At 40.9% G+C, this 26,008-nt stretch overlaps 2 protein-coding genes across 3 annotated transcripts in view; one reads left to right on the top strand and one right to left on the bottom strand.

The window, feature by feature from the left end:
- Spire1 (spire type actin nucleation factor 1) overlaps positions 1–26,008 on the top strand; it is a 114,061-nt gene that overhangs the window by 61,416 nt on the left and 26,637 nt on the right. For both annotated transcript variants that reach the window (XM_038331655.1, XM_042055104.1), the window contains exons 4-8: positions 4,620–4,745; positions 13,920–13,997; positions 17,774–17,938; positions 21,283–21,369; positions 22,593–22,722. In XM_038331655.1, coding sequence (XP_038187583.1) covers positions 4,620–4,745; positions 13,920–13,997; positions 17,774–17,938; positions 21,283–21,369; positions 22,593–22,722 — 586 coding nt within the window. The remainder of the gene's footprint in view (positions 1–4,619; positions 4,746–13,919; positions 13,998–17,773; positions 17,939–21,282; positions 21,370–22,592; positions 22,723–26,008) is intronic.
- LOC119815505 (RNA-binding motif protein, X-linked 2-like) lies at positions 1,332–2,310 on the bottom strand. The gene is given in 3 exon segments (XM_038331656.1): positions 1,332–1,834; positions 1,837–2,247; positions 2,250–2,310. Coding segments are annotated over 3 exon segments (975 nt in total).

Raw genomic sequence — 26,008 nt, 5'->3', positions numbered from 1 at the left:
TTGGCTGTTGGCTTGCTGTATATTGCCTTAATTATGTTTAGGTATGTTCCTTGTATCCCTGCCCTCTCCAAGACCCTGTCCTAAAAACAAAAATTAATAACTAATTAATTAAACATTGGAGTTGGCAGACCAAAAATGTCCTACTAATTCTGTGAAGACCACTGATAAATAGTAATGTCAAATGTGAAGAATAGAATAAGGTATTGCGTAAGAAGCAAAATTTATATTCTGACAGTGGCTCCAGGCTTAGCTGTGTGTGTGTTGGAGGGGCTGCACAAAGACTAGAGGAAGACAGAGAGGCCAGGAGTCCATGCTTTTCTCCACGATGTAGTGAGGCAGAGAGACCAGGATTAAGGTCAGCCTGGGCTCCATGAGATACTATTTTACTAAAAGAGTCAAAAGAAGGTGTGATGGTCCACAACAAAGGTCATAGCACTCCAGAGGCAGAGGTAGGAGGAACTCTATTAGTTTGAGGTCAGCCTGGTGTATATAGCCAGTTCCAGGCCAGCTAAAGCTACATGAAACCAAGTCTCAAGAAAACAAAACAAAACAAACAACAACAAAGAATAAAAGACATTCAATGATAGCTGTATTGTTTTCATGTTTCTTAGTTTTTTGGTTTTTTCTTTTTTACCACACAGAGGGTTCTTGTATTACTTTTTTTTGCTTAAAATTGTTACTTTTATTTTATATGTATTTATCTCAATACAAATAAATAAGTTACAAAGAAAAAGATGCATAAAGAGATAATATAAACATCAAAAACCAGAAACAAAATAAAGAGAACTGGGATATAGCTGACTCTAATAGAGCACTTCTCTGGTATGTATAAAACCCTGGGTTCCATCCCTGCAAACAGAAAAGAGATGTAATGGGGAGGGAACCGGCTGGTCTTAAGAATCCTATCACATCCACATTAAGCTGTCCAAAGCTCAGAAACTGCAGCTCTCTGCAATTGTGCCTGCCATCTGTAAGGTCCAACAGTGCTGGGCTCTAAATATCTAACATGAAGACTAGAACTCAGCATTGCCTTCTTTGCCTTTGCTAGAAATCACAAATCACAGGTCTGTGGGTTTAAGGGCCAAGTCTATAAACCAAATATCAGCCACATACTCAGGTCAGTGCCAACTATTTTCCAGGGACAGTGGATGGTGTTGGTGTAGTTTTTCAAATCCAAGGTATCTAGCTATTGAAACTAAAGCCTTCTGAACAAGTCTGCCATGTAAGGGATTGAAAGAATTCAGTCCCCAAAACTTTATATAGAGAAATATCAACAACAAAGAGAATTTGATATTTATACAACAAAATTCATAATTTTGTTGGCACAGGCTTCAGTAATGTCCATGGTCACTGGCATGGAAGGGCTCCCGCTCCTGGGAGTGCCTATGCTTTTTATGCTTATGGGACTTATTGGGACTTCTACTTCTGCTTCTATGACTCCGCCCTTCACAATGCCCACCATGCCTGCTGGAATAAGCAACAACTGAGCTCCTCCCTCTATCTTTATCTCTGCTCTTTTCTTCTCCTTCCCTCCTGCTCGGGGACTTCTGCTCATGCTTGGGTTTCTCTTTCTTTGGCTCCCACTCGGGATCCTCTGCTCTACCATGGAAGGAACTCCTGATATCAGGGGAGTCTGGTTGGTTTTTCTTTCCCTCTCTGGATTCAGACTTCTGGGCTTTCTCTGAGTTCTTGCTGCTGTGCTTCTTTGGGCCATGGTCATCCTTTTCCTTTGCTGTCTTGCTGCTGGAGGACAAAGAGCAGGACGGCGATTCTGCTAGTTCTCTGTGTTCAGTATTCTCTTTTTCTTTCTTTTTTTGCTTTTTCCCTTTATTGTCTTTTTTGTGGGTTTGACATCTTCATCTTCAGAGACCTCAGGAGAACTTGACAGAGGTGTATTAGCCCCATAGCCTTTCTCATGCAGCTCTCTGGTCACATCATCCACATCTTCTGATTCCTGAGGAGCCCGGTAGTTTGACACATAGTCCACACGGATAGTCCTTCCTTTGATCTTAATTCCATTAAAATTGTCAACAGCCAAAACTGTACTCCTCTGATCTTCATAACACAGGAAACAGAATCCTTTGGATTTCCCAGTCTTCTTGTCTCTCACAAGATTAATGTTGACAATCTCCCCATATTGTGAGAACACACAGATGATGTCTCCTTCTGTCAGTTCATAAGGAAGCCCTCCAAGAAAAATCCAGGCGCTGTCCTTGTATTACGAGTGCCAAGACACCTTTTCTGCCCCCCCAGCTGACCCTCTCGCTCGTTCAGTTCATTGATCAGCTTCACCTTGGCTAAAGGGTTCATATTCGTGCCTTCCTTGTGTTACTTTTTTGTGTGTGTGTTGACAAAGTACTGAGAAAAACAAAGGAGCAAGGACTAATTCTGACTTGTGGCCTCATAGGTTCATAAGTTCTAGTCCATGCTCACTTGGCTTTGTTGGTTCTGGGCCTTTGTGTGGTGAGAGGCTGAACACCACGAGGAAAAGATGAGGTAGAGTGATGTGGCTCTTCATGGTGCACAGGTGGCACAGAGACAGGAAGGAGCAGAGGAGAACACCCTTCAAAAGCACCCCCACAAAGGCTGACTTCCTCCAAGGCCAATCCAACTATGATATCACCAGAGGACTAATCCACTGATGAAGCTATCACAGCACCTCTTAATAGCACTGTGAGGTGTGGACGAAGCCTTTAACAAGAGCCTTTGTGGGGTTATCCCATACCCAAACTGTAACAACTCCCTACTCAAATTCAAAATTATTTCCTCAAGATTTTTTTTTCTTCCTGGAGATGGGGATCAAACCCCATCTTGCTTGCTAGAGAAGTGCTCTACACCTGAGCTAAATCCCCAATCCTAGAATGTATTTTCTAAGACAGTAATTCAGAATCAAATTGCATAAGATGTTCATCACAAACAAAATAACGAAAACCACATTTATAAAGACTATTATAAACCTGGAGGAGGAGCAAGGGTTCTTTACCATGGAGCCATCTCTGGGCCAGAGAATATATTCTTTATTCAAGGGGAGCATATATCTAAATTTGTAGCACAATTTATGTGGCTTTAGAGTCAGCAGCAAAGAGCACCAGAATGAGTCAGAAAAATAATTACATGTGTGTTCATGCTTAACCCAATGTCTGAGTAGCAATGGGATTGATCATAGGTTTGGATTCACCTTACCCAGCTCTCTCTATTCTTTCTAGAAATTGTTAAAATATAGCAGATTTCTTTCCAACAAGTATATTAATGTCTAACTTATTAAGAGACATTAACAGCTTTTTATTGCAAATGAAGTGCTTTAAAATGTGACTATTGGACATGGATACATAAATCTTATTTTTTAGAAACATAACATTATTTCTCCTAAGAGACTATCTTTGCAGTGTAATAAGGACCTGGTGTGCGTTTGTTTCCAGATCACTTTGTGTCATGTTAAGTTGCCTCTCTTATAGCTTGCATCATCTTGAGACATGAGGGCCAGACATAGACAGCACTGGAGGGCTCGCTGGCTCCCTGCCCTCCTCTTCCAGCCTCCATTCCCACTTCCCCAGGCTTCACAAGAGAACAAGTGTGGGCTTCAGAACCTAGTAGAAGCATGCTTAGGTTCTCCTTGTGGATAAAACAGAACAGGGATGATTCAGGATTATATTTGAGAGTATTGTACTGTGTACTGTGCTGTGCATACGCCATGTCAGACATGTATCTGGCATGAGGAATGCTCAGAAAACAGTAGCTGGTTGTCCTAGTTGCTTTCTGTTGCTGCAATAAATACCATGGCCAAATGCAATTTGGAGAGGAAAGGGTTTGTTTCATTTTACAGGGTACAGTCCATTGCTGAGGGAAGTCGGGGCAATAACAAGATGTAGAAACCATGAAGGAATGTTGCTTACTGACTTCCTCCCTCTGGCTGGCTTAGCTAGCTTTCTTATAGAACCCAGACTCACCTACCTGGGGATAGCACCACCTACTGTGGCGTATACCCTACTACTCAATCCGCACATAAGAAAGTGGTCACAATTTAGACTTTGCCACAGCTGAGCAGTGATGGCACACACCTTCAATCCCAGCACTTAAGGAGGCAGAGGCAAATGGAGCTCTGTGAGTTCGAGGCCAGCCTGGTCTGCAAAGCGAGTTCCAGGACAGCTAGGACTGTTACACAGAGAAACCAGTCTTGAAAAACAGAAACAAAAAATAAAAAGACTTGGCCACAGGCCAGTGTGATCAAGACAATTCTTCAGTTGAGGTTACCTTTTCCCAGGTTTGTGTTGCATCAAGTTGACAGCTGAAACTAATTATGACACTTAAAATACATTGTCAATATTTAGCAAATCTTTTTTTCCTCTCAGGCTAAACTTTGGCACATGTCCCTATCATTTTCCAATAGGATCTAATTCTAGTCAGCTTATCTTTGCTGCTAGGTATCCTTTAGTTAAACCATTTTTCCACATGATTATGTGGCCTTTATCCATGGTCCTATGGTACATAAATCTCAGGTGATGGGACTTAGCTTCATCTAAAAGAAAAAATTCAGGTAGACGGGTGTGTCTCTTTTAATGGTACCTAAAATGCCAGTGATAACCAAATTCCATTATTTCCTTTTTTTTTTTCTCCTGTAGATATGTGCTGCTCATCTCCCAGCTGAGTCGGAGGCACCAAATCATTATCAGGCAGTATGTCGAGCACTGTTTGCAGAAACCATGGAACTGCATACATTTCTGACCAAAATTAAGAGTGCAAAGGAGGTGGGTACAAGCCCTAATATTTATAGACATTGAAATAGGTAGCCTCGATTTTCAATATTGTCCATTCTGTGCTTTTTGGTTTGGGCTTTGTTGTTTTCTTTTCCTTTTTAAAGACCAGGTCTTATTGTATACCCAGGCTAGTTGTGGACTCAGGACCCTCTTACCTCGGCCTCTCTGGTTTTAGGATGACAGACGTGTTCTATAATACGTATTCTTGAATATTAACACTGACTCTACTTCATAAAACACAAGCTTTCATAAAGCTTCCTTCTAAGTGCAATAACCAATCGAGATTGTTTTCATCTGTTTCCTGTGGTACTGGCTTTCTCCCTCATTCTGTACTCTTCTGTTTAGTGGGAGGACACCAGAATTCCTGTTCTGATAATCTGAATAATTCAACTATTTTGTTTAGTTACTGTTTGTTCGTGTCTAAGGTTTAAAATGTTGTGTTCAAGGAGAAGCATTCCAGATTATTTGGAAGGAGAGTCCTATTTTATATTGTACAGATGGTTGTGAAAATTCACTGAAATTGTACATAAGACTTGTTGGCATCTGCCCCGAGAGAGCTTGTTTCCAGTATGACTAGAGAGAGTGCAGAGCTTATATGGGGCACCAGGCTAAAACGTTTAGAAAGAGACACCTGTGGGGTATGCAAGCAAGAAGGGAGACGCTGGCCTGTTGCCAAGTGAGACTTAAGTAGCCCTAGTAAAAAGTAGGTGACACATCCATCCACTAAGCCACATTTCATAAGCTCAGCTGTGACAGTTCGATGCAGGTGACAGTTCGAGGTTTTCTCCTACTCTTTCTGAGCACTGTTCATAGCAGGCCAGTGACAGGCCAGGGAAACCTGTGCCTCTAAAAAACCACGCCTGATAAACTGGACCCCAGAGGAAAGCTGTCAAGGAGCGAAGAGTGGACTGAGTTGTTGAAGATCTTTTTACCTCTTTAGAGACAGAAATAGGCAGTACTCAGTGAACGTCTCAAACCTGCCCTCAGCCAAGAGTTTTTTTAGCGTTGTCCTGAGCTAAGAATTTGCCTTCCCATAGCATTTTTTTTCAGACTAGTATAGCAAGTTAAAAGAGTTTTAAAATTTTTCCAACACTAGCATTCTCAGAAAACATTTTTAAACTTAAAGAATGGTAGGCATTTTTAGCTCTCCATTCTATTAGCTTGAAAAACTTCTCTTTATTCTTGATTAAATTTTGCTTTAGGTGGCTGGAGAAATGGCCCTGTTGTTAAGAGCTCTTTATGCTCTTACAGAACACCTGGGTTCAGTTTCCAGAGCCCACATGGTGTTGAACAGCCATTTACTTCTAGAGTGCTAAGATTAAAGGTGGGAACTACCATGCCCATGCCCAGCCTTGGTACATAAAATTTAAGGGTCAGTGCATTTTGCATTCCCAGCATGCACTGCTAGTCCTTGTCTCCACGGTGACAGATTGCCCTTGTTTGCATCGACTTCTCCGATATACCAGAAGTGGATTCATATAGGAAAAAGCTCAATGTCCCAGGGGAATAGATGTTTTCAGAAGGAACTCTGGTAGAGGCAGGAGGATCAGGAGTTCAGGGCTATCCTCTGCTACATAATAAATTAAAGGCCAGCTTGAACCACATGAGTCCTTGTCTGTCTGAAACAAAAATAGGGGCTTCGTTTTGAAAAAGAACGCCTTTTTCAAAGAAACAACTCATTTCAGCTTATAATTTTAGATACGATACCAACGCTGATCCATTTTTTAAGGTGTCTGTGGATGAATTAAATTCTATTTCTGTTATGAATGTATACACCACATTCCTTTTATCCCTTTATCTGTTGATGGGCATCCAGGTTAATTCATAACTTTGCTGTTGTGAATTAGTGCTGTAATAAACGTAGATGTGCAAGTTTTTCTGAATTGTGTTGCATTTAATTCCCTCTGCTATGTATCTAGGAATGTTACAGTAAAATCATATGGTAATTCTATTCTTGGTTTTTTGAGGAACCTCCATACTGATTTCCATATTGGTTGAACTAATTTGCATACCCATCAACAATGTAGAATTTCTTTCTGCCGTGTCCTTGTTTCCACTGTGAAGGAGATATTAGGCAACTCTTTTTAACTACTTATCCTGTCTTAGGGAGCTGTTTCTGTACTTCTCAGTAAGCTTTGCTTGCTTGTCCTTTTAAAAAGAAGAAAGAAATTGGTCTGGTAAGATAGCCCAATCTGTAAAATGCTTGTTTCATAAGTAGGCTTGGGGACCGGAGTTTGGTCTTCAAAACCTATGTAAAAATAACTCGCATGGGGGCTGGAGATATGGCTTAGAGGTTAAGAGCACTGGCTGCTCTTCCAGAGGTCCTGAGTTTTAATTCCCAGCAACCACATGGTGGCTTACAACCATCTGTAATGAGATCTGGTGTGCATGAGTATATGCAGGAAGAACACAGTATACATAATAAATAAATAAAATCTTAAAAAGAGGAAAAAAAAAGAACTGGCACAGTGGTATAGCTTATAATTTCAGTGACGGGGAGGCAGAGATAGGAGGATTCCTGGAACTTACTGGCCAGCCAGCCTAGTCTAACTTGGTGAGCATCAGACCAATGAAAGACCCTGTCTCATGAGGTAGACATTATTCCTGAAGGTGACAGCTGAGGTTGTCCTCTGGCTTCCACGTGTGGGCTTGTAGACACATTTAAGAAGAAGAAAGAAATTATGTCATTTTCAGAAAAACATTATCAGGAGCTTATTAGTATGGTAAAATAATTCTGTTTCACAGAGAGAAGTATCACATATGTCCTCTCATGTATAGAATTTAGAATGGAGAGAGAGGACATGAAAGTAAAAGGAAGCCAGGCATTGCTGCAGGCTCACAGCCTGCCTGGCCTACATTGCTAGTATTAGGCCAGCCAGAAGCTACAAAGCAAGACCCTGGGGGCTTGTATAAAAATATCATAATGAAGCCCATTGCTTTATAATAATTAATTGCTATTTTCTTGTTGTTTTGAGACAGTATCTAGCTGGCCTGGAACTTGCTCATGTAGGCTAGGCTAAGCTTGAATTCACTGAGATCCCCCTGCCTATGCTTCCCTACCATTCCTGGCTAATTATTAATTTTTAAAACGTTCCTTTACTGTTGTTGAATAATTTTTGACCATGTATTAGTCATATGACTGCTTAAATAAGTTAACCTGTGTTAGATACACCCCCATACACTTTCACTTTCTTCTTCCCTCTGTCTCTAACCCACTGTTTCTTTCTCACTGCCTGATGTCAACTCTGTGTCTATGGGTTTCTTCTCTTTCTTTCCTCATGTCTTTATTTCTCCCTCTATCTGTGGTTCTTCGTCTCTGCCTATTTTGCCCATTATTGTCTCTTTCTGTTTTGCTGTGAAGGAGGCTTCTTCTTGCTATGGCCTACTATTTCAGAGCAGCAGCATTTCTTACCCGGTTTATGTCCATAGTACCCTCACCAGTCGTGTCTTTGTGTCCTCAGACTCCAGTTGGGAACTGGAGTGATCCTAGTGGAGCATTAACCAGATGGCAGCCCTTCCAGCTCAGCCCTTCACAGGTCTCAGGGCTTGGAGTAGAGCATGGTCTTTAAGACAGTTTGAGGTTTCTCCAGTTTCCAGGACGAAGGCCTGTGGGAGGGGAAAGGGTGTGCAGAGGTGATTTCAGGAGTGTTCGTGTTCTGAGAAAACAGGCTGGGTCTGACCAGACTGCCCCATTCCTGTCTCTGGTTCTCAGGTTCTCTGAATTTAGCAGAGAATTCTTCATGAACTAACAGGCTAGCTGCCATGACCTCTTTAGCACCCCCTTCCCTAAGCTCCTCCTGTTATCTGCAGGTTTCTTCAGAGGCCTCTTGGTTGCCTAGATTCAGCTGTGTCCCTAAAACTGCCCTCAGCAGGCTGAGTAAAGGTGGCTTAGACTCCAGGGCCCCAGTCTTGCATAATAGGGATACTCTTAACCCCTTCCTTACCTGAAAAGCTGATCCAGACGTGGGAAGACGGGAAGACATGAAGTCACAGCTCCTCCGCTCCCAGGCTAGTGGTTCCTCTTTTGGTCATTCCTCCATCTCACTTTTACCTTTGTTGTCTCCTCTACCCCAGTCAAGCAGAGAGTTTCTCCTGCTCACTCATGTCTGACATCAGAGAAAGAACAGTTAGATTTGCAAAAGTTCATGAAGTCGTGAAGCCTATGCAGAAAGATGGAGTAACATGACTTTATCATGCTGTACTCAGTAAACCAGCATTCCTTAGTTCCGTATCAGTCTTAGCTGTATGTGCACATACAGACATTTTAAGTTTGTACCCAAACTCTTACACATTTTCTTCAGATCCCGTGGGCTTGCCGGCCAGCTACTCTTGCCATATTGCTGAGCTCCAGGTTCAGTAAGAGATGTTGTCTCAAAACGTGAGGAGAATGATGGAGGAAGACACCAGCTGTTGACCCATGGTCCTGCGCACACACACACACACACACACACACACACGCGTCCATGTGCACCCACATGCATGTGTGCACATACCTAGCATGCACACCTTCCACAAATAATGGCATTATTCTAATGACTTCAGATGTTGAAACAATTCTCACATAGGACATTGCAAAAATTTGTCATCGAGGTCTTCCAAATGGCTTGATGTTGTCCTGTGCTTAACAAAGCGCAGTAAGATGGAAAGATGACTGCCAGGTGCCAGTTAGTGTTTAGTTACTAATAGTTCACCAGGCAATGAAGTTCCGGGGTGAGGAACTAAATTGAAAATAAGAATGGTTCCTTATAGATTTTTTCTGAGCATTCTATCTGTATCTTACACTCTGTGATCTGTTATTAGTGAGAAGCTTTACTCAGTGACTTATATATACTGATTTACTTAGTCCTGTGTAAGAAATTCCATGGAAGTAAACGACTTCTATGATGAAATCTTTGATCTCAGTTTATCTTGAATATGACTTTGACTAAAATATCTTTCTTAAAATAGAATTTATATATGCATATATTAAATACTCTGGGAGAGCAATTTTGGAATTGGCTCAGTTGTTATGAAATTGTTTTTGATACTATAACTACATTTTAAAATGTGAAAGTTGTTTTTTCAGAAGACCTGTGTAAATGTTTCCAGTCCCATTCTCTTGTCAAGCAAAGAGGCACCTCCACCTGTGTCATAGTGCAGACTCCATGTCAGCTCATACCGAGATGCTTGTTTGTGAGAATCACAGAAACAAAGCCACAGACCCCTGTCTCATACTGAAGAACATTTTATCAGCTTTCTCTCTCTCCTTGCCTGGCCCTCCCTCAGGCCTGTTCTCTACACCTCTAGTGATACAACTGTGGCATTTAAGTTAGCTGGAAATGTATTCCCATTCCTAAAGTGGGTTTATTATATCCCTCCAAATGGTGAACATATCACTTTTTGACAGACAGAATCACAACCAGATGTCTATGTGAATGGTAGCCATTTGTTCATTTTAATTAGCTCATTCATCATTTGTAACCTTCAAGGTCCTTGTTGCTGCTTGTGTTTTTTCTTTTGTTGTAAATGTTGGTGTACACGAGAATGCTCACTGAGCCAGCGACATTTAAATAATCTCTGTCCAGGGTATCCTTGTTCTTATCACTACTGTCCCGCTTTAATAGTGTTTCACAAGAAGCTTTTGCACAAAAAAAGATGAAAGATTTCTTCCAAGTCCTCATGCACAGAGAAAATGACACCTGGGTTGAAATGGTTACCAAGTTGAGAAAAATGGTGATCTTTAAAATCGAAGGCATTTGTGTAAGAGCCGGCATTGAAGCTATTGAAATGAATTATAATCTGAGCATTTGGTGTGTATGTGATTTACAGAGTACATTTTATTTATTTGTTTTTGAAGATGCCAATAACCAATATATTGGCATGGAGATATTTTAATTGCTAGCTGAGAATGGTTTCACCAGAAAGGGAAGAGTTAATTGGCAAGTGTGTGTGCTCCCAATTAGAGCTTTCTCACTGCATTCCAAGCATAGGCCAGCATCTGTCATTACATTTATGCAAGAAAAATTCATTCAGAAGCTAAAATAGAATCAACAAGAGGACAGAAGCTTATCTCTGAAATAGGACAAATTTGTAGCTTACTTTCAAATAATTGAACTTCTCTTTTGTTAACTGGAAAACTAGACATTTTGAGCCACACATTTGATCAGGCCTGTATGTACAATTGTAGTATTTATGGACTTTCGACAATTTTATTGATTTGTTCTGAGTCAGGATTTTAGCTTCATGAAGATATTAGAAAGAGGTGTCATCTGAAACAAATCTGCTAAGAGTAAAGTGTCTTGGAGGTGAAATGTGAATTTATAAGTAGCCCCTTGCTTGCACTCCTCGGCTCACACATCCATACTGCCCACGTGGCTAAGTCTCTGCATAGGAGCCAGCTGCATCCTTTACCAAAATCTAAGAGTTCTTTTTTGTTTTGTTTTGGTTTTTTATTTATTTGTTTTTTGGAGATGGATTTCTCTCTGTAGCTCTGGATGCCCTGGAACTTGCTCTGTAGACTAGACTGGCCTTGAGCTTAAAGAGATCTGCTTCTTCTGTCTCTAGAGTACTGTGATTAAAAGCATGCACCATTACCACCTAGCTAAAATCTAAGAGTTCTTATTGTGCTTCTTCTACAAATGACAAAATCAGTTGAGGATCAGAGCAGTTAGCTAAGGTATGAGAAGTCACACAGCTCGTATCTGACAGCCATGTTTGCTGCTTTTCAGGAAAGAACAAAATACAAACCCCAGGCTATCCTACAGACTTTTAAGGTCAGGGTGTTCTTTGGAAACAGTGTAGACTAGATTAAGTGCTAGAGATGAGGGGTGGGGCTTCTAGCAAAAAAAAAACCCACAGGGATTTTGAATATTATAAATACTGTTTATCAGGTTGGTACATCTTAAATGATAGACAATGAGGAATCCTGATTTTGTAATAATAATTCCTGTTCAGATTTTGATGTAAGGTCGTGACATTTTTTTTACAAAGACCAGTTAGTAATCATAAATTTTATTCTTTTACCTTGTGTGTTATTAGTATTCTTAAGTATTCATGAATGTTCCTTTTAACAAAATAAGTACAACTTGACCCTTATCACTCCCAGTTCCTCTATAAAGTGGATTAGGGTAGATTTTGGTTGTCTGATCACTGAATGCTTCTCACTTACTAGCTGTCATGATTATTGTTCTAGGACCCTACTCTGGGCCGTACCAGTAGACAAACACCTTAGGAAAAAGCCAGGTTTCAGATAAGTGTAAAGATCTAGAGCTGAGATAGCACAGAAAAACTCATCTACAGGCTTGAGAAATTGCTTTTCTGAAGAGGCTACAAATGCAGAGATTGAGTATGCTTTAAGTTTTTATATATTGTATGCTATAATGAAATATGATTTTTTTTATATTTAGGAAGTGCTAGGTCTCTTTTCTGTGCCCAGTAGTGTGTCAATTTTATGTGTCACTTCCTTTAATACTTACTTACATACAGTAGAGGAGTGGGTAGTGATACTTCCATTTTATAGGTGAACAGAAGACCCAGATTGGGTAACTTTGACAAAGCCACGAACCTGAAGAATGGCATGTGTCTTATTTCAGCATCTCAGAAGGACTCCTGACTTTTAAAGAAGATTGTATAAACACATTCCGAAATAACTAGAAATAAGTTGTTTTTTCTTCTGTTTTCCCCTAAGATAGAAGAAAGAATGCATTACTTGTATCACATTGTCAGAGTTCAGAGTCACCTTTTTTCCTGCATTAATGTTTCTTTATTGAGTATTTTAAAAAAGCTGGTGGTGTTATCTTTGTTTTGCACATGGATAGTATGAAATGTTAGGAAGCTAAAAATGTTTTGTTTATAATGTCATGTAGAACAAGCTAGGTTTCAGATAGTACATTTAAATCCAGTCTTTTGGCAAACAGGCAAATAATTCAGCCAAAGGTAACATATATTAAAGTTGAATTTTGCTATTAGTAGGTATGGAATACAGTGTGTTTATAATTAATTGTAAATAATGCTTTTCAAAATTTTTATTGCATTTACTTGTGTGTGTGAGTGTGTGTGCACATGCATGTGCATGCATGCACACATATATGTGCATTTCATTTGTGTGAAGGCCTGAGGACAACTTGCAGAAGTAAGTTCTGTCTTTCCACCCTGTGGGTCCTGGAAGCCTAACTCAGGCCCGGGCTGGCGGCAGGCGCCTTTGTCTGTGCAGCCGTCTCACTGTCCTGCACATATGTCTTATTATCAGCATTTTCTCACAAGTTCCAGTGTTGAGTGATGCTATTTAAAAGACATTTTATCAATTGAAATTTATAAATAAATTACCTGATAAATATTGTATTAGTTGCTTTTCTTGTCACTGGGCAAAATACCTGACCAAAAAAAAAAAAAAAAGAAGGAGACTTTGTTTCTACTCAGCAGTTAAGGGTGTGTGGTTTGTGTTGGCTGGCAGAGAGGCATGGCAACAGGAGCGTGAGGCAGAGCTGTTTACATGTCATTCCCAGGAAGCAGAGATGGGAATGCTGCTTCTCTCCCTTTTATTCAGTTTTTATCACCAGCGTGTAGAATGGTATCATCCACATTTAAATTGAGTCTTTCTACCTCAATTAACCCAATTTTTAAAAATCACTCTAAGACACATCCAGAGATTTGTTTCTATGGTGATTCTAAATCCTGTCAAGTTGACAATCAAGATTAACCATCACAAATGCATGCCAAGCATCCCAAAGTTCCAAAGCTCTTCTTAACTCTGCTCAGGAAGCCTAGGGGGAGCCACAGACAAGTGTGAACCTAACATGACGCTGAGAGCCCACAGATGAAAAGAGATTTTGTAATAAAAGGGAAGAAAGGAAGTTCTGTGTGAAGGACTAGTAGTTTCAGTTGAACTAATGTCTGCAGAAAAGGAGTGGGCAGTGGAAGAGAGGCAGTGTGGAATGGCCAGGCTGGAGACTGCTTCCCTAGCCAGTAAAATGCAGAGCTAGTCAAGAAGAGAGTGTAAGTTAAAAAAAATAAAATTAAATTAAAGAAAAGAAGGAAATAATTATCCATGAGATTTAATGAACTGTTTTCCTTATTGATACGTCTTTCTACATTTTCTCTGAAGATAACTTTTAGTTATAATTTGCTTATAAGAAAGCTTATTATAATTTTTATGATTGGTTTTTTAAATTTTATTTTAACCGCTAGAATCTTAAGAAGATTCAAGAAATGGAAAAGACTGATGAATCTAGCACAGACCTGGAGGACCTGAAAAATGCAGACTGGGTAAGGAAACTGGGTGTGCTTCCTGGTCAGTTTAGCTTTTAAAAATAAATTTTGAAAGAGCTGCCCCATTGTGTCTGGAAATATTGTTATTAACATTTATAATTACAAATACCTTAAATCACACTTCTGTACTCAAAACAGAAGCTCTGTGTCGGGATGTGAGACTAGCAGTGCGATGCACTTTTCACCCAGTGAGCGTTCACTGGGTGAGAGACCTGTGGATGGAGTCTCTGCCTTTCATAACACGGTCTGGACTTGGGAGATGCTTTCTAGAACAGGTGATTATTGTGTTTCCAGATGACACTAAGTCCTGTCTGTCCTGAGTCCCTGCGCTCAGGTCTTGGGCACTGGACAGTAGATGTCAGGAAGTGCTAAGTAAAGCATTTCCAGATATCAAGGGAGGCACACGTTAGGATTCTGACTTTTGAGATTAAAGGTAGTGAATCGGGCTGGAGAAATGGGTTAGCAGTTGAAATCAGTTACTGCTTTTCAGAGGACAGTTCAGTTCCCAGCATAGCCGGGCAGCTCACAGCCAACTCCAGTTCCAGATCAGATGTTGTGTGGCTTTGAGAGCTCCTATACACACAGTGCATTTAAACTTACTCAGGTTCTCACACACACATAAATAAAATTAAAATCTTTTTTTAAAGGGATAGAAATGGTATTATTAAGTGAAGGAGCTTTTAAAATAGATGCAGATTTGAGAACTATGAATAAGTTCCCTTGACCATATTAGTTTTTGTTTGCCATATTCCTTTTTTTTTTAATTTTGTTTTGTTTTGATTTTTCGAGACAGCATTTCTGTGTAACTTTGGAGCCTGTCTTGGAACTTGCTATTGTAGACCAGGCTGGCTTCAAACTCACAGAGATCCACCTGCTTCTATCTCCCGAGTGCTGGGATTAAAGGCGTGCACCAGCTGATACAGGTGCTAGGACCCAAACTCAGAACAGTATGCACTCCTAACTGCTGTGCCTTTTCTCTACCCAACACATCGTCTTAAAAGCTAGTTTTAGCAGACGCGGTCCTGTTCCCAGCACTGAGGAGCAAATGCAGGTGAATCTCTGTGAGTCCAGGACAGCCAGGGCTACACAGAGAAACCACATCTTTAAAAAAAAGCTAATCTATCATTTTAGAATAATATTGATCGTCTGTTTTCCTTTGTATAGAATACTGTGGCAGTGTGCTAGAGATATACTATACGTTTGCTATTAATGAGGGGTTTTTTGTTTGTTTTTTCAAGACACGGTTTCTCTATGTAGCTCTGGCTATCCTAGTACTCACTCTGTAGACCAGGCTGGCCTTGAACTCATGGAGATCCAGAGATCCGCCTGCCTCTGCCTCCCGAGTGCTGGAATTAAAGGTGTGCACCACATGATATAAAAAATATTTGTAACATAATATTTCTGCAGTCTTCCCCATTCATTGAAGTCAGACAAGTAACTTCAAATATTCTAAAGCTAGCAAACAAAACCAGGCATGGTAGTACACATCTGTAATCCCAGTGCTTGGGAAATAGAGACAGACCTCCAGGGGATTCAAAGTCATCTTTTACTACTTAGCAAGTTCTAGACCAGCTTGACTGCTTGTGATGTGGTTTATTGTGGGATAGGGAGGGGACTTGGTGTGTGTGTGTGTGTGTGTGTGTGTGTGTGTGTGTGTGTGCATGTGTGTGTAGAGATTAGCAACAGCTGGGTGTGGTGGCACATGCCTTTAATCCCAGCACTCAGAGGGCAGAAGCAGGTCGATTGCTATGAGTTCAAGATTAGCTCTTGGGCTACATAGCACATTTCAGGCCAACCAAGTCTACATGGTGAGAGCCTGACTCAAAAGTAAATAGAAACTACTGTGGGGCAGGTGTTATGGCTCAGTGGATAAAAGACTTGCCTTCAAGCCTGTTTGAGCTACAGAACCCACACAGTGGAAGGAGAGAACTGACTCCTGGAAGTTGTCATCTGACCTCCACAGGCATGGCACGGCACACAGATGCTCACATACATACGCACATGTGCTTACAAAATACATAAATGAATGTACATTCTCAATTAGAGAAGAAAAAGTGGAGGAGAGGGCTGACTGTGCAGCGTTGTCTTCTGACCTCCGTATGCTCCGTTCACGCCCACGTATGTACATCACACCTAGTAATAACAGTAGTAAGTCACTTAAGTTTTGAAAAATAATAATTAAAATAATAATCCAAACTGAAGCATCCACTGACCAGAACTTCACAAACTTCAAGGGGAGTTCCTTCTGCTAGATTACGCCTCGTCTTCCGATATCGCTCAGGCGAACTATCTAGAAAGATGAGAGTGAGAGGAGGAAGAAGAGGTGGAGAACTGAACATCTTTAGAGGCAGGCCAGCAGAGGCTCAGTGGGCAAAGGTACTTGATGCCCAGCCTGATGATCTGAGTTCCAGCCTCAGAAGAGAGTGAAAAAGTGTATTAATATATTTTAAATGAAAAAATCATTTTGAGAAATGTAATCATTTATTTTATATAGAGAAAGTGGTTTGGTATTGCAGTTAGAATTTAGAAACTCATACATACAAACCACATCCTCTATCAGTGAACTGTATACCTGAATGTGGAAAATTCTTATGACTTATCTTATAATAAACATTTTTAGGTAGCTATTGCAGACACATTAATTTTGGTAAGTTACATTTTAAAACTGTATTGGTTTAACTTTTCACTGATAAGACAGGAGAACAAAGCGGTTAAGGAATAATACACATTTTAGTATTTGTTATGCTAAGTATTTGATGTAAATTTCATCTTATTAGAACTCTTGAAGGTGGACAGAGCCTATTTTATTATTTGTAGATAGGAAAACTGATTATAGGATGTATAGTAGAGATTATAAAATTGTAATTCTGAGCATTTCATATTTATAAAACACAAGATGTCAATTCTTCACTATTTCTTGTTGGTGAGACACACTTAGGAAGGCAAAGCAGCTGCTGATATAGAAGCTGAAGAGGAAGTGCATGTGTCCTACAGCTGTGTGTGCAGCAGTGCCATGACTAGCCACAGCACAGTCATGTGACTGTAGCTCACTCACCAATCTGCAGGGCAGCTGTGGGCACAGAGCCAAGCGGGCCTGAAGAAGCACAGAGCAGCTCGCAGTGCTTGTGCTTCTGAAGTCTTTGTGGCCTCCCACTCTCACTATCCGCTGACCACACCGTCGTATGGCCAGACCCAGTCGGGGAGATACATGCTTTCAGGAAGCAGAGTAGTAATGGAGACTGTCCTAGAGTTTTATGGTTGTGAAAAGACTCCATGGCCATGGCAACTCTTATAAAGGAAAACATTTAATTGGGGTGGCTCGCTTATAGTTTCAGAGGTTCAGTCCACCATCATCATGGTGGGGAGCACGCAGGCAGAGGTGGTGCTGGAGGAATAGCTGAGAGTCCTGCATCTTGCAGGCAACAGGAAGTTGACATTATACTGAGCGAAGCTTAAGCAAAAGACCTCAAAACCCACCCCTACAGTGACACACTTCCTCCAGCAAGGTCACACCCACTCCAACAAAGCCACACCTCCTAATAATGCCACTGCCTATGAGGTTATGAGGGTCAGTTACATTCAAACTACCAAAGGGACGTGTGTCTTCTAATGCAGTCTACCGACTTCCTACACATCTAATGGTATCCTAAACTCTAAATTGTTTCCTTTACTTGTTTTATATCCATGCTTTTCCTTTATTCTCTATGACTGTAATCATTCAGAGAACATTAGTGATTTATTTATTGATAATGATCCATACTTGGTTCTTTCAGGCACGATTCTGGGTACAGGTGATGCGGGATTTGCGAAATGGGGTAAAGCTTAAGAAGGTCCAACAGCGGCAGTACAACCCGTTGCCCATTGAATACCAGCTTACCCCTTATGAGATGCTCATGGATGACATTCGGTGCAAAAGATACACCTTGAGGAAAGTAATGGTGAGCACTCAGACGGTTGCCTGTGGGTTATTGGTTGGAAATGGGCCAATCAGTATTCTTTCTTCTCATGGGATACTTGGTCACTGCCGGGCAGTGGTGGCACATACCTTTAATCCCAGCACTCAGAAGGCAGACACAGGCAGATCTCTGTGTTCAAGGCCAGCCTGGTCTACAGAGTGAGTTCCAGGACTACACAGAGAAACCCTGTCTGGAAAAAGAAAAGAAAAGAAAAAGAAAAAAAGAATATTTGATCACTGTAGAAAACCTGGAACATACATTAAGTTCAATAAAAGAAACTTATAAACATATGACTTCATAACCAAAGAGAAATTTTATTATTATACTGACTGATTTTGTGTGTCAACTTGATACAAGCTAGAGTCATCAGAGAGGAAGGAGCCTCAATAAAGAAAATGCCTCCTTAAGATCCAGCTGTAAGGCATTTTCTCAATTAGTGATCAATGGGGAGGACCCAGCCCATGGTGGGTGATGCCGTCCCTGGGCTGGTGGTTCTGGGTTCTATAGAAAGCAGACTGAGCAAGCCATGGAGAGCAAGCCAGTGTGCAACACCCCTCCATGGCCCCTGCTGTCAGCTTCTGCCTCCAGGATCCTGTCCTGACTTCCTTCAGTGATGTAAGCTGAATAAACCCTTTCCTCCCCTACTTGCTATCTGTTCCAGTAATAGAAACCCTAAGACAGTTATGCTGCTTCGTCATTTGCATTCATATTCGTCCCCCTGCCCTGGGTTTTCTGGTGGGTGTGTTATTCTTGTTATTTTGATACAGGGTCTTGCTATCTTGCACTGACTGGCCTAACCTGTGATAGACCAAACTGACCCAAAAGTGGTCCTCATGCCTCTCCTCTGCCTCCTGAGTGCCAGGGATTCAAGCATGTGCCATTCCGCCTCGCTTAATCCTCGGTCTTCTTTCTACATTTTATTAGACAAAATGGGATGATTTCAGTTTACAACTTGATATCTTGTTTCACGTTGTGAGTCTTCTTCCGTATTTTTAGTGCTTCTAAGTGATTCCATATGTTCTAGCTTGTGGATGTATCAGAGTTCATGAAACTCATCACCTCAATGTCAGGCATAAGCTGGCTGTTTAATGTATCATGTTCTGTACATCCTTATTAATAGCTATACAGTGAGGTCCTCAAGCCGAGTTCTGAGGAAAGGAACATCCAGCTCCTCAGCAAACCCTGTAAGCTCTGCCTTTAAATCTCTCCTTTGTGAGCCTCTTCTCCCCTGTCACCTCCATCTCTCATTGAGACTCTCGCAGTACCCTCACTGTCCTCCTGTTTGCTGGGGCGACAAGTGTGGAGTACCACATCTTTTAAATTTTTAGCCTAGTTTTGCTGTGCTGGAGAAATCTTGAGCCCTTAAGAAAAATATGTATTCTAAAGCTGCCAGGTGTGGTAACATACATTCGTGATTCCCTGTACTCAGGAGGTACAGGCAGAAAGTCTGTCTCAGAAAAGAGTAGGAGGGAGGGAGAGGCAGAGGAAGTGAGGGGAAAGAGGGGGATATTGTTTTACTAGTGGGGAGTTCTTCTAGTTAATTTACAGAGTTGTTCAAATCCCTTTTTGTTGATGTTGTTGATCTTCTGTTCCGTACACTGTTGTAAATGGAGTATTAAAGTCTCCAGCTATTCTAGAAATGTTCATCTCACTTTCAGTGTTTGATTCTTTACTTTGGTACATATATACTTTTGGGCTTTTTGTTTGTTTTATTTTTTGTTTTTCAAGACAGGGTTTCACTGCGTATCTCTGGCTGTCCTAGAACTAGCTCTGTAGGCCAGGCTGGCCTGGAACTCACAGAGAACTGTCTGCCTCTGTCTCTGCCCTTCAAGTGCTGGGATTAAAGGTGTGTGCTACCACCACCTGGCTGCAAGTAATTATTATTACTTATAATTATTACATTTTTCAGTATCAGGTGTCTGTTTTTGTCTTTTTTTTTTTGTAAGCTGATTTTGAGGCATCTGTCTTATCTGCTGTTAATATTGCTGCACTGGCTCTTTCTTTCCTTGCTTACTGTTTGCATTGACATCCTTTGTTCTTGAACTAATTCATGTTACACATTTCTTTTTCTATTTCTTTAAGATTTATTTATTTTATTCATTTGAGTACTTTAGCTACATGTATGTAAGTGCACTGTGTGTATGCCTGGTGTAAAAGGGGCCAGAAGAAAGTGCCAGATCTGTTGGAATTGGAGTTACACCTATGTGCCCCTGAAATATGATCAAGATTCTGTATTTTCTTGAAGTCTATAATTTGTTCATCTGTAACCATTTCTTATTTCAGTTGGGACTGCTTGTTTTGTTTTAGCAATTGTTCCATGAACTGAGAATGATCTGCAATAGCAGTGTTTTTGTTTTTTGTTTTATACATACTCTAGCTTACTTTGTCTCCACTCAGCTCTCGTCCTCAGAATAACTGCTGGTACACAGTGGGTTGAGAGCCAGGTTGTAGCTCTAAGGCACTGAAGATAAAGCTAGGAATGGTAGCACATGCACATAATCTCAGCACTTGGGAGCTGGAGAAGCAGGATTAGGAGTTTGATATCATTCTTAGCTACATATCAATTGGAGGCCAGTCTAGGATACATAAGACAGTCTCAAAAACAGAAGCACCAGAAGCGCAGCTCATGTGGTGTGTTTGTGTGGCTGCTGGGACTTGCAGGTCAACTTTGTCCATTTTTCACCTTGTTGTGGTGGAGAGACTGTTAAAAGCATGTGAAAATTATTTAGAAGGACATATTAGTCTGTTTTGAATTAGAATTCTAAGTATAGAGCTCTATACTTAGAATGTCAGATTAAGTTGTATAATATCACTGGATTTTAAAAATCTCAACACTAGGAAATCCATGAGTAAGTGTCATGCTACATCAGGCCTGTGGTAGGTTCTATAGCTCCACTTCTTAAGCTAGACACTGACACTTACATGCTGGGCTGTGCTCTGTAGCGATTGCTGCTGAGGGCTGCTATGGGACCTGGGTATAGTGCGCATGGAGGAAGGGAGTAGTGTTGGGTAGATCCCAGTGCAGTTTTCACAGGGGAAGAACCAGGCCTGAGGTGGTAGTTCAGCCTGTTTTATTTAAGTTAGACTGGGAAACAAAGCCATGTTTGATGACATGGTGACCCCAGCACTTTGGATGTAGAAATGAGAAGTTTGGAAGTTCAGGGTCACCTTCCACACTGCCTATGAGCAAAACCAGCCTGGGGTACACAAAACCTTATCTCAAAAACCCACCCCTTAAGAAAGACAGAGTCATACCTTGCTATCTGGGAAGTTAGAATCTTAGTTACTGAACATACAGTGATATTTTATTTTTTGTCTCCTTTTAGGTCAATGGTGACATCCCCCCTCGGTTAAGAAAGAGTGCTCATGAGATCATCCTTGACTTCATCAGATCAAGACCTCCTTTAAATCCAGTATGTAACTTAGCACACTCTCCCCAGGGACAGGAGCTCTCTACCAAGCTCCCCCTTGAAAGTATGAAGCCCACCTGTAAATCACAGTCTACAACACAGTGACATACCTTCAATTATTCAATGCAATTACAACAATCCGAGTCACAGTGCACGATCTTGCTGAATACCAGTTGTAACAGCTGAAAACTCACCACACAGTTTCTGGCATGGTTGGTTTTCCAGCTCAGATCATGCTCAGACCACACTGTCATGCTGATGCTGTTTTACAGTGAATGTATCTTCACTTTCCTGTTAACAGTCTGTTGGCCAGGCTTTTCCTAAGCCATAGACTCAGAATGCTGTTTATGTTTCTCCTTACTTCTTTTCCTCCTGGCTGAGTAGCCGGCTTCCATCAAACCATGTCAAGCCTATGTGCATAAAGTAACAGCGAGGGTAAAGCAGTGTTCTCCCGGTTTGTAGACTGTTGTGTGTGTACTCAGCGTTTCAGACCTTTCTGAAGGAAGGGGAGTCATAAGAATTGGATAGTTCACACTAGCAACACAGCCTAGCTTGATGGAACTCTAAACAAGTTAACCGGCCTCTCAGCCTCGGTGTCCTCCTTAATAGACTGTAGACAGTAGTACTTCAAGGTGGTGAGTTACTAATGGTTCTGTGGACAGGGGTTGTGGTTCACCCTATAATCTCAGCAGTCAAGAGGCTGAAGTGAGGGGTTGCCACAAGTGTGAGACCAGTCTGGACTATAGAATAAGACTTGAGTCTCAAAATGACAACAGTATAGTTAGTTTTCAAAACAGAAGCATAAAGGGGACATGACTTTAACTTTAGCAGAGCTGACTACTTCAGTTTACCTGTGTACGTGTGATCAAATCACTGGGAGACCCAGTAGTCTCCTATTGCAATTAAAAGTCTTGACATTGGGGGTTGTGAGATAGCTCAGTAAGTAAAGGTGTCTGCCACCAAGACTGATGGTCTGGGGTCTTTGCCCAGGATGTCACAAAGTAGAAGGTGTAAACTCACTCCCTTGAATTGTTGTCTGACTTATATATATTAACATACATATAAAATTTAAAAATTTGAAATCTTGATATTGAATGACTTGAATAGCCTTTTATTGTGCAACATGACAGTCAGTGAAATACAGTTCATAATTCTGTATTGTATGAATGACTATATTAAGTCAGAACAGCTAATCAAGTCTCTAACCATTGCTCTTCCTTTCCAAGGCATCAGCCAGGAAATTGAAACCAACCCCACCCCGACCACGAAGCCTCCATGAAAGAATATTAGAAGAAATTAAAGCAGAAAGAAAGCTGAGACCTGTGTCACCAGAAGAAATTAGGCGGAGCAGACTAGGTGAGTCCCCACTTCCTGTGCTCACGAGTCACTGCTAGGAAAATTGTGTTTCTACTCATACATGTAAAAGTAACCCACAGTTCTCTTTCTCCTGTGTCTTCCCTTCCTTCCCGCCCCTCCTCTCCTAGCTGTTACTCACTAACATGTACCCTCACGTTTGATATGACAGTTCTTCCCTTCTCTGATGTTGAACAACATGAGAACATTGTGCTTCCACAGCAGAAAGGGGGGATAAAAGATCTAGCCTCTAGGATATTTTTTCTATAAGAGCTAAATAAGATTGTGCTAAAAAGAGGAAAGAAAACCCTGATAAACTGACATGTGTACAACTGTAGGTGACAGACACATAGTATTAATTCATTTCTTTCAGAATCCTTCTGATTATGGGTGTGGGTGGTTGTGGGTGCTCCTGTGTGTGCTATGCAGAAGCCAGAGGTCAGCATGAAGGGATCTGTTGCTGTCTTCTACCATATGTTTTGAGACAGTTTTTCACTGCGCTTGGAGCATACTGTTGAAGCTAAGCTGGCTGTCCCAGCAATCCCCTGGAACCGTCTATCATCCCCACCCCTCCCACCATTGGGGTCACAGCTTTTCCAGAGTCAGGGCCTCATGCTTGTGCAGCAAGCCTTCTGCCCCACTGAGCCTTCCTCAGGTCTGTTCTGGAGACTCTCCATAGTGGCCGCACTATTCTGTGCCCTCTTCAGCAGCAGCAAGTGCCCTGGATCTACATCCTTGCTCCACTTATTCCCACTGGGTCTTTGAGGAGCTTGTTTATTTGACAGTAGTCATCCTGACACGGAAGGTGATTTCTCAGTGTAGTTTTGATTTTCATTTCCCTAGTGATTGATGATTGATGTTTGCGTGTTCTTTCATGTAGTTGTGAACTATTTGTGTCACCTTTGGATTATCTCGTTAGGTTCTTTGCTTATTTTTAAGTCAAGGTCATCAGATATTGTTTTATTATTGAGTTATTAGCATTTGTTAGTATTTTGAGCATTAACCCTATGTGTTGTGTAGTCAGCAAGTTCCTTTCCCCCATAAAGTAAACTGCCTCTCACCTGTAAGAGTCCTGGAACGGCAGGAGTGTCGGGAGTGTGAAGCAGAGGACAGAAGTGCTTTCCAGATGTCCTCTGATGACTTGACGTCTGTCAGTCAGTCCCTGTGCCCTGCTGGTTCCACTCCCCTCCCCAAACATGAGCCCAGAGGGGATCATCACATTCAAACCATAGCACCATAAGAATTTCAGGAGTGTTTTTTTTTTTCTATTTCTGGGAAAATGATTATTAAGATTCCCATGGAGGGGGCAGAAGGCTGGAGAGATGAATCAGCAGGTAAGAGCACTGTTTGCTCTTGAGAGGACATGGGTTCAAATCCCATATTCACATGACAACTTACAATTCTCTGTAACTCCAGAACTAGGGAATGTGGTGAGCCACCCCCTATGCTTCTGACCCTTGAGGGCACATACATGTATGTATGTGATATATATACTTACATGCAGACAAAGCAGTCATACATACAAAATTAAATCTTTAAAAATTTTTTTAAATGAAGATTCTCTGGGGGCCTGGAGATATAACTCTGTGTAGTTGAATGTTTTCCACATGCCTTTAATGCTAACACTGGAGAGGCAGAGGAGGTGGACGGGTGTTTATGAGTTTGAGGTCAACCTGGTTTACATGGTGAGACCCTTCCTCAAAAAAAAAAAAAGCAAAGAGAAAAAGAATTTTTATGGGAATACACATCTATAATCCCAGCTCTCAGAAGGTATAAGGATCATGAATTCGAGGTCAGTCTGGGCTATATAGTGTCTAACCTTAAAAAGAAAATGGAGGAGCCGGGCAGTGGTGGTGCACACCTATAATCCCAGCACTCAGGAGGCAGAGGCAGGCGGATCTCTGTGTGTTCGAGGCCGGCCTGGTCTACAAGAGCTAGTTCCAGGACACTCTCCAAAGCTACAGAGAAACCCTGTCTCAAAAAAAAAAAAAAAAAAAAGAAAGAAAGAAAAGAAAAGAAAGTGGAGGGACAAGGGACAAAGAGAAGGGAGCACAGGGAGAGGAGAAGAAAAAGAAACTATTTTGGGGGGAGCGGGGAGGATTGATTTGAATCTATAGGTGACTTATAGAGGTGTATAGACTTATATAGGTGTATATGGATTTTCTTTATTTTGATTTTTGAGACCCTGTTACCATGTAGCCGTAGCTGTTCCCAAACTCACTCTGTAGACCAGTCTGGCCTTGAACTCACAGAGATCTGCCTCTGCCTCCTGAGTGCTATGATTAAAGATGTATAGTATCTTTACCTGGCTGGTATATGAATATTTTAACAATATTAATTCTTCCAATCTGTAAACATAGACCATCTTTGTGTCTTATAATTTTCCTTGTTATTAATGTTCCTAAATAGTTTCTTATTTTTCAGTGATGTAACAAATGGTATTTTTTTGTGTTCCTTTTTGCATGTTATATCAACACACAATACATTTGTCTTTCATTGACTTTCTATCAAGAAACTTGACTGAATTTAATAGCACTTTAAAAATGATTTTTATTACTATTTTTCTTTATGTGTTTTGATGTTTTGTCCATATGTAAGTTTGCACCATGTGTATGCCTGATGCCTGTGGAGTCTAGAAGAGACATCCAAAAAGGGAGGTAGTGTTACAGATGGTTGTGAATTACCATGTGGGTGCTGGGAATCAAACCCAGGTCCTATGGAAGGGCAGCCAGTGCTCTTAACTGCTGAGCCATCTCTCTGGCCCCTGAATCTATTAGCTTTAGTCATTTTGTTTTGTTTTTAATGGCATCTATAAGGTTTTCTTTATATAAGATTTTGTTTATAAACTGGGACAATTTTATTCTTCCTTTCCAACTGGAATATTTGTTCAGTCTCTCTGTATTGTTTTTCTTGCCTGATTGCTTTAATTAGGATTCCTGGTACTATGATGAACACAAGAAAGACCATATTTGTTTGTTTCTGATGTCAGCGCTGTTAGGAGAACGTAATGTAGGCTTTTCATGTGTAGACTTTATTATGGCAAAGTAATTTCTTTGTATTCCCAGCTTTTTGAGTTTTCAGCCTGAAAGTGTTAATATTTTGTCAAATGCTTTTTCTGCAGTTTTTGAGATAATCATGTTTTTTATCCTCTATGCATCATTAATTATGTATCACATTAACTGTTTCTAGTTTGCTTTTTCTCTTGCTTTGATAAACACTTTGACCAAAAGCAGTTTAGGAGAGGAAAGGATTTATTGCAGCTTACACTTCTAGGTCACAGTCCTTCGTT

Source organism: Arvicola amphibius, chromosome 5, assembly GCF_903992535.2.
Source record: "Arvicola amphibius chromosome 5, mArvAmp1.2, whole genome shotgun sequence".
Lineage (NCBI taxonomy): Eukaryota > Metazoa > Chordata > Mammalia > Rodentia > Cricetidae > Arvicola > Arvicola amphibius.
This window is presented reverse-complemented; position numbering and strand designations above follow the sequence as displayed.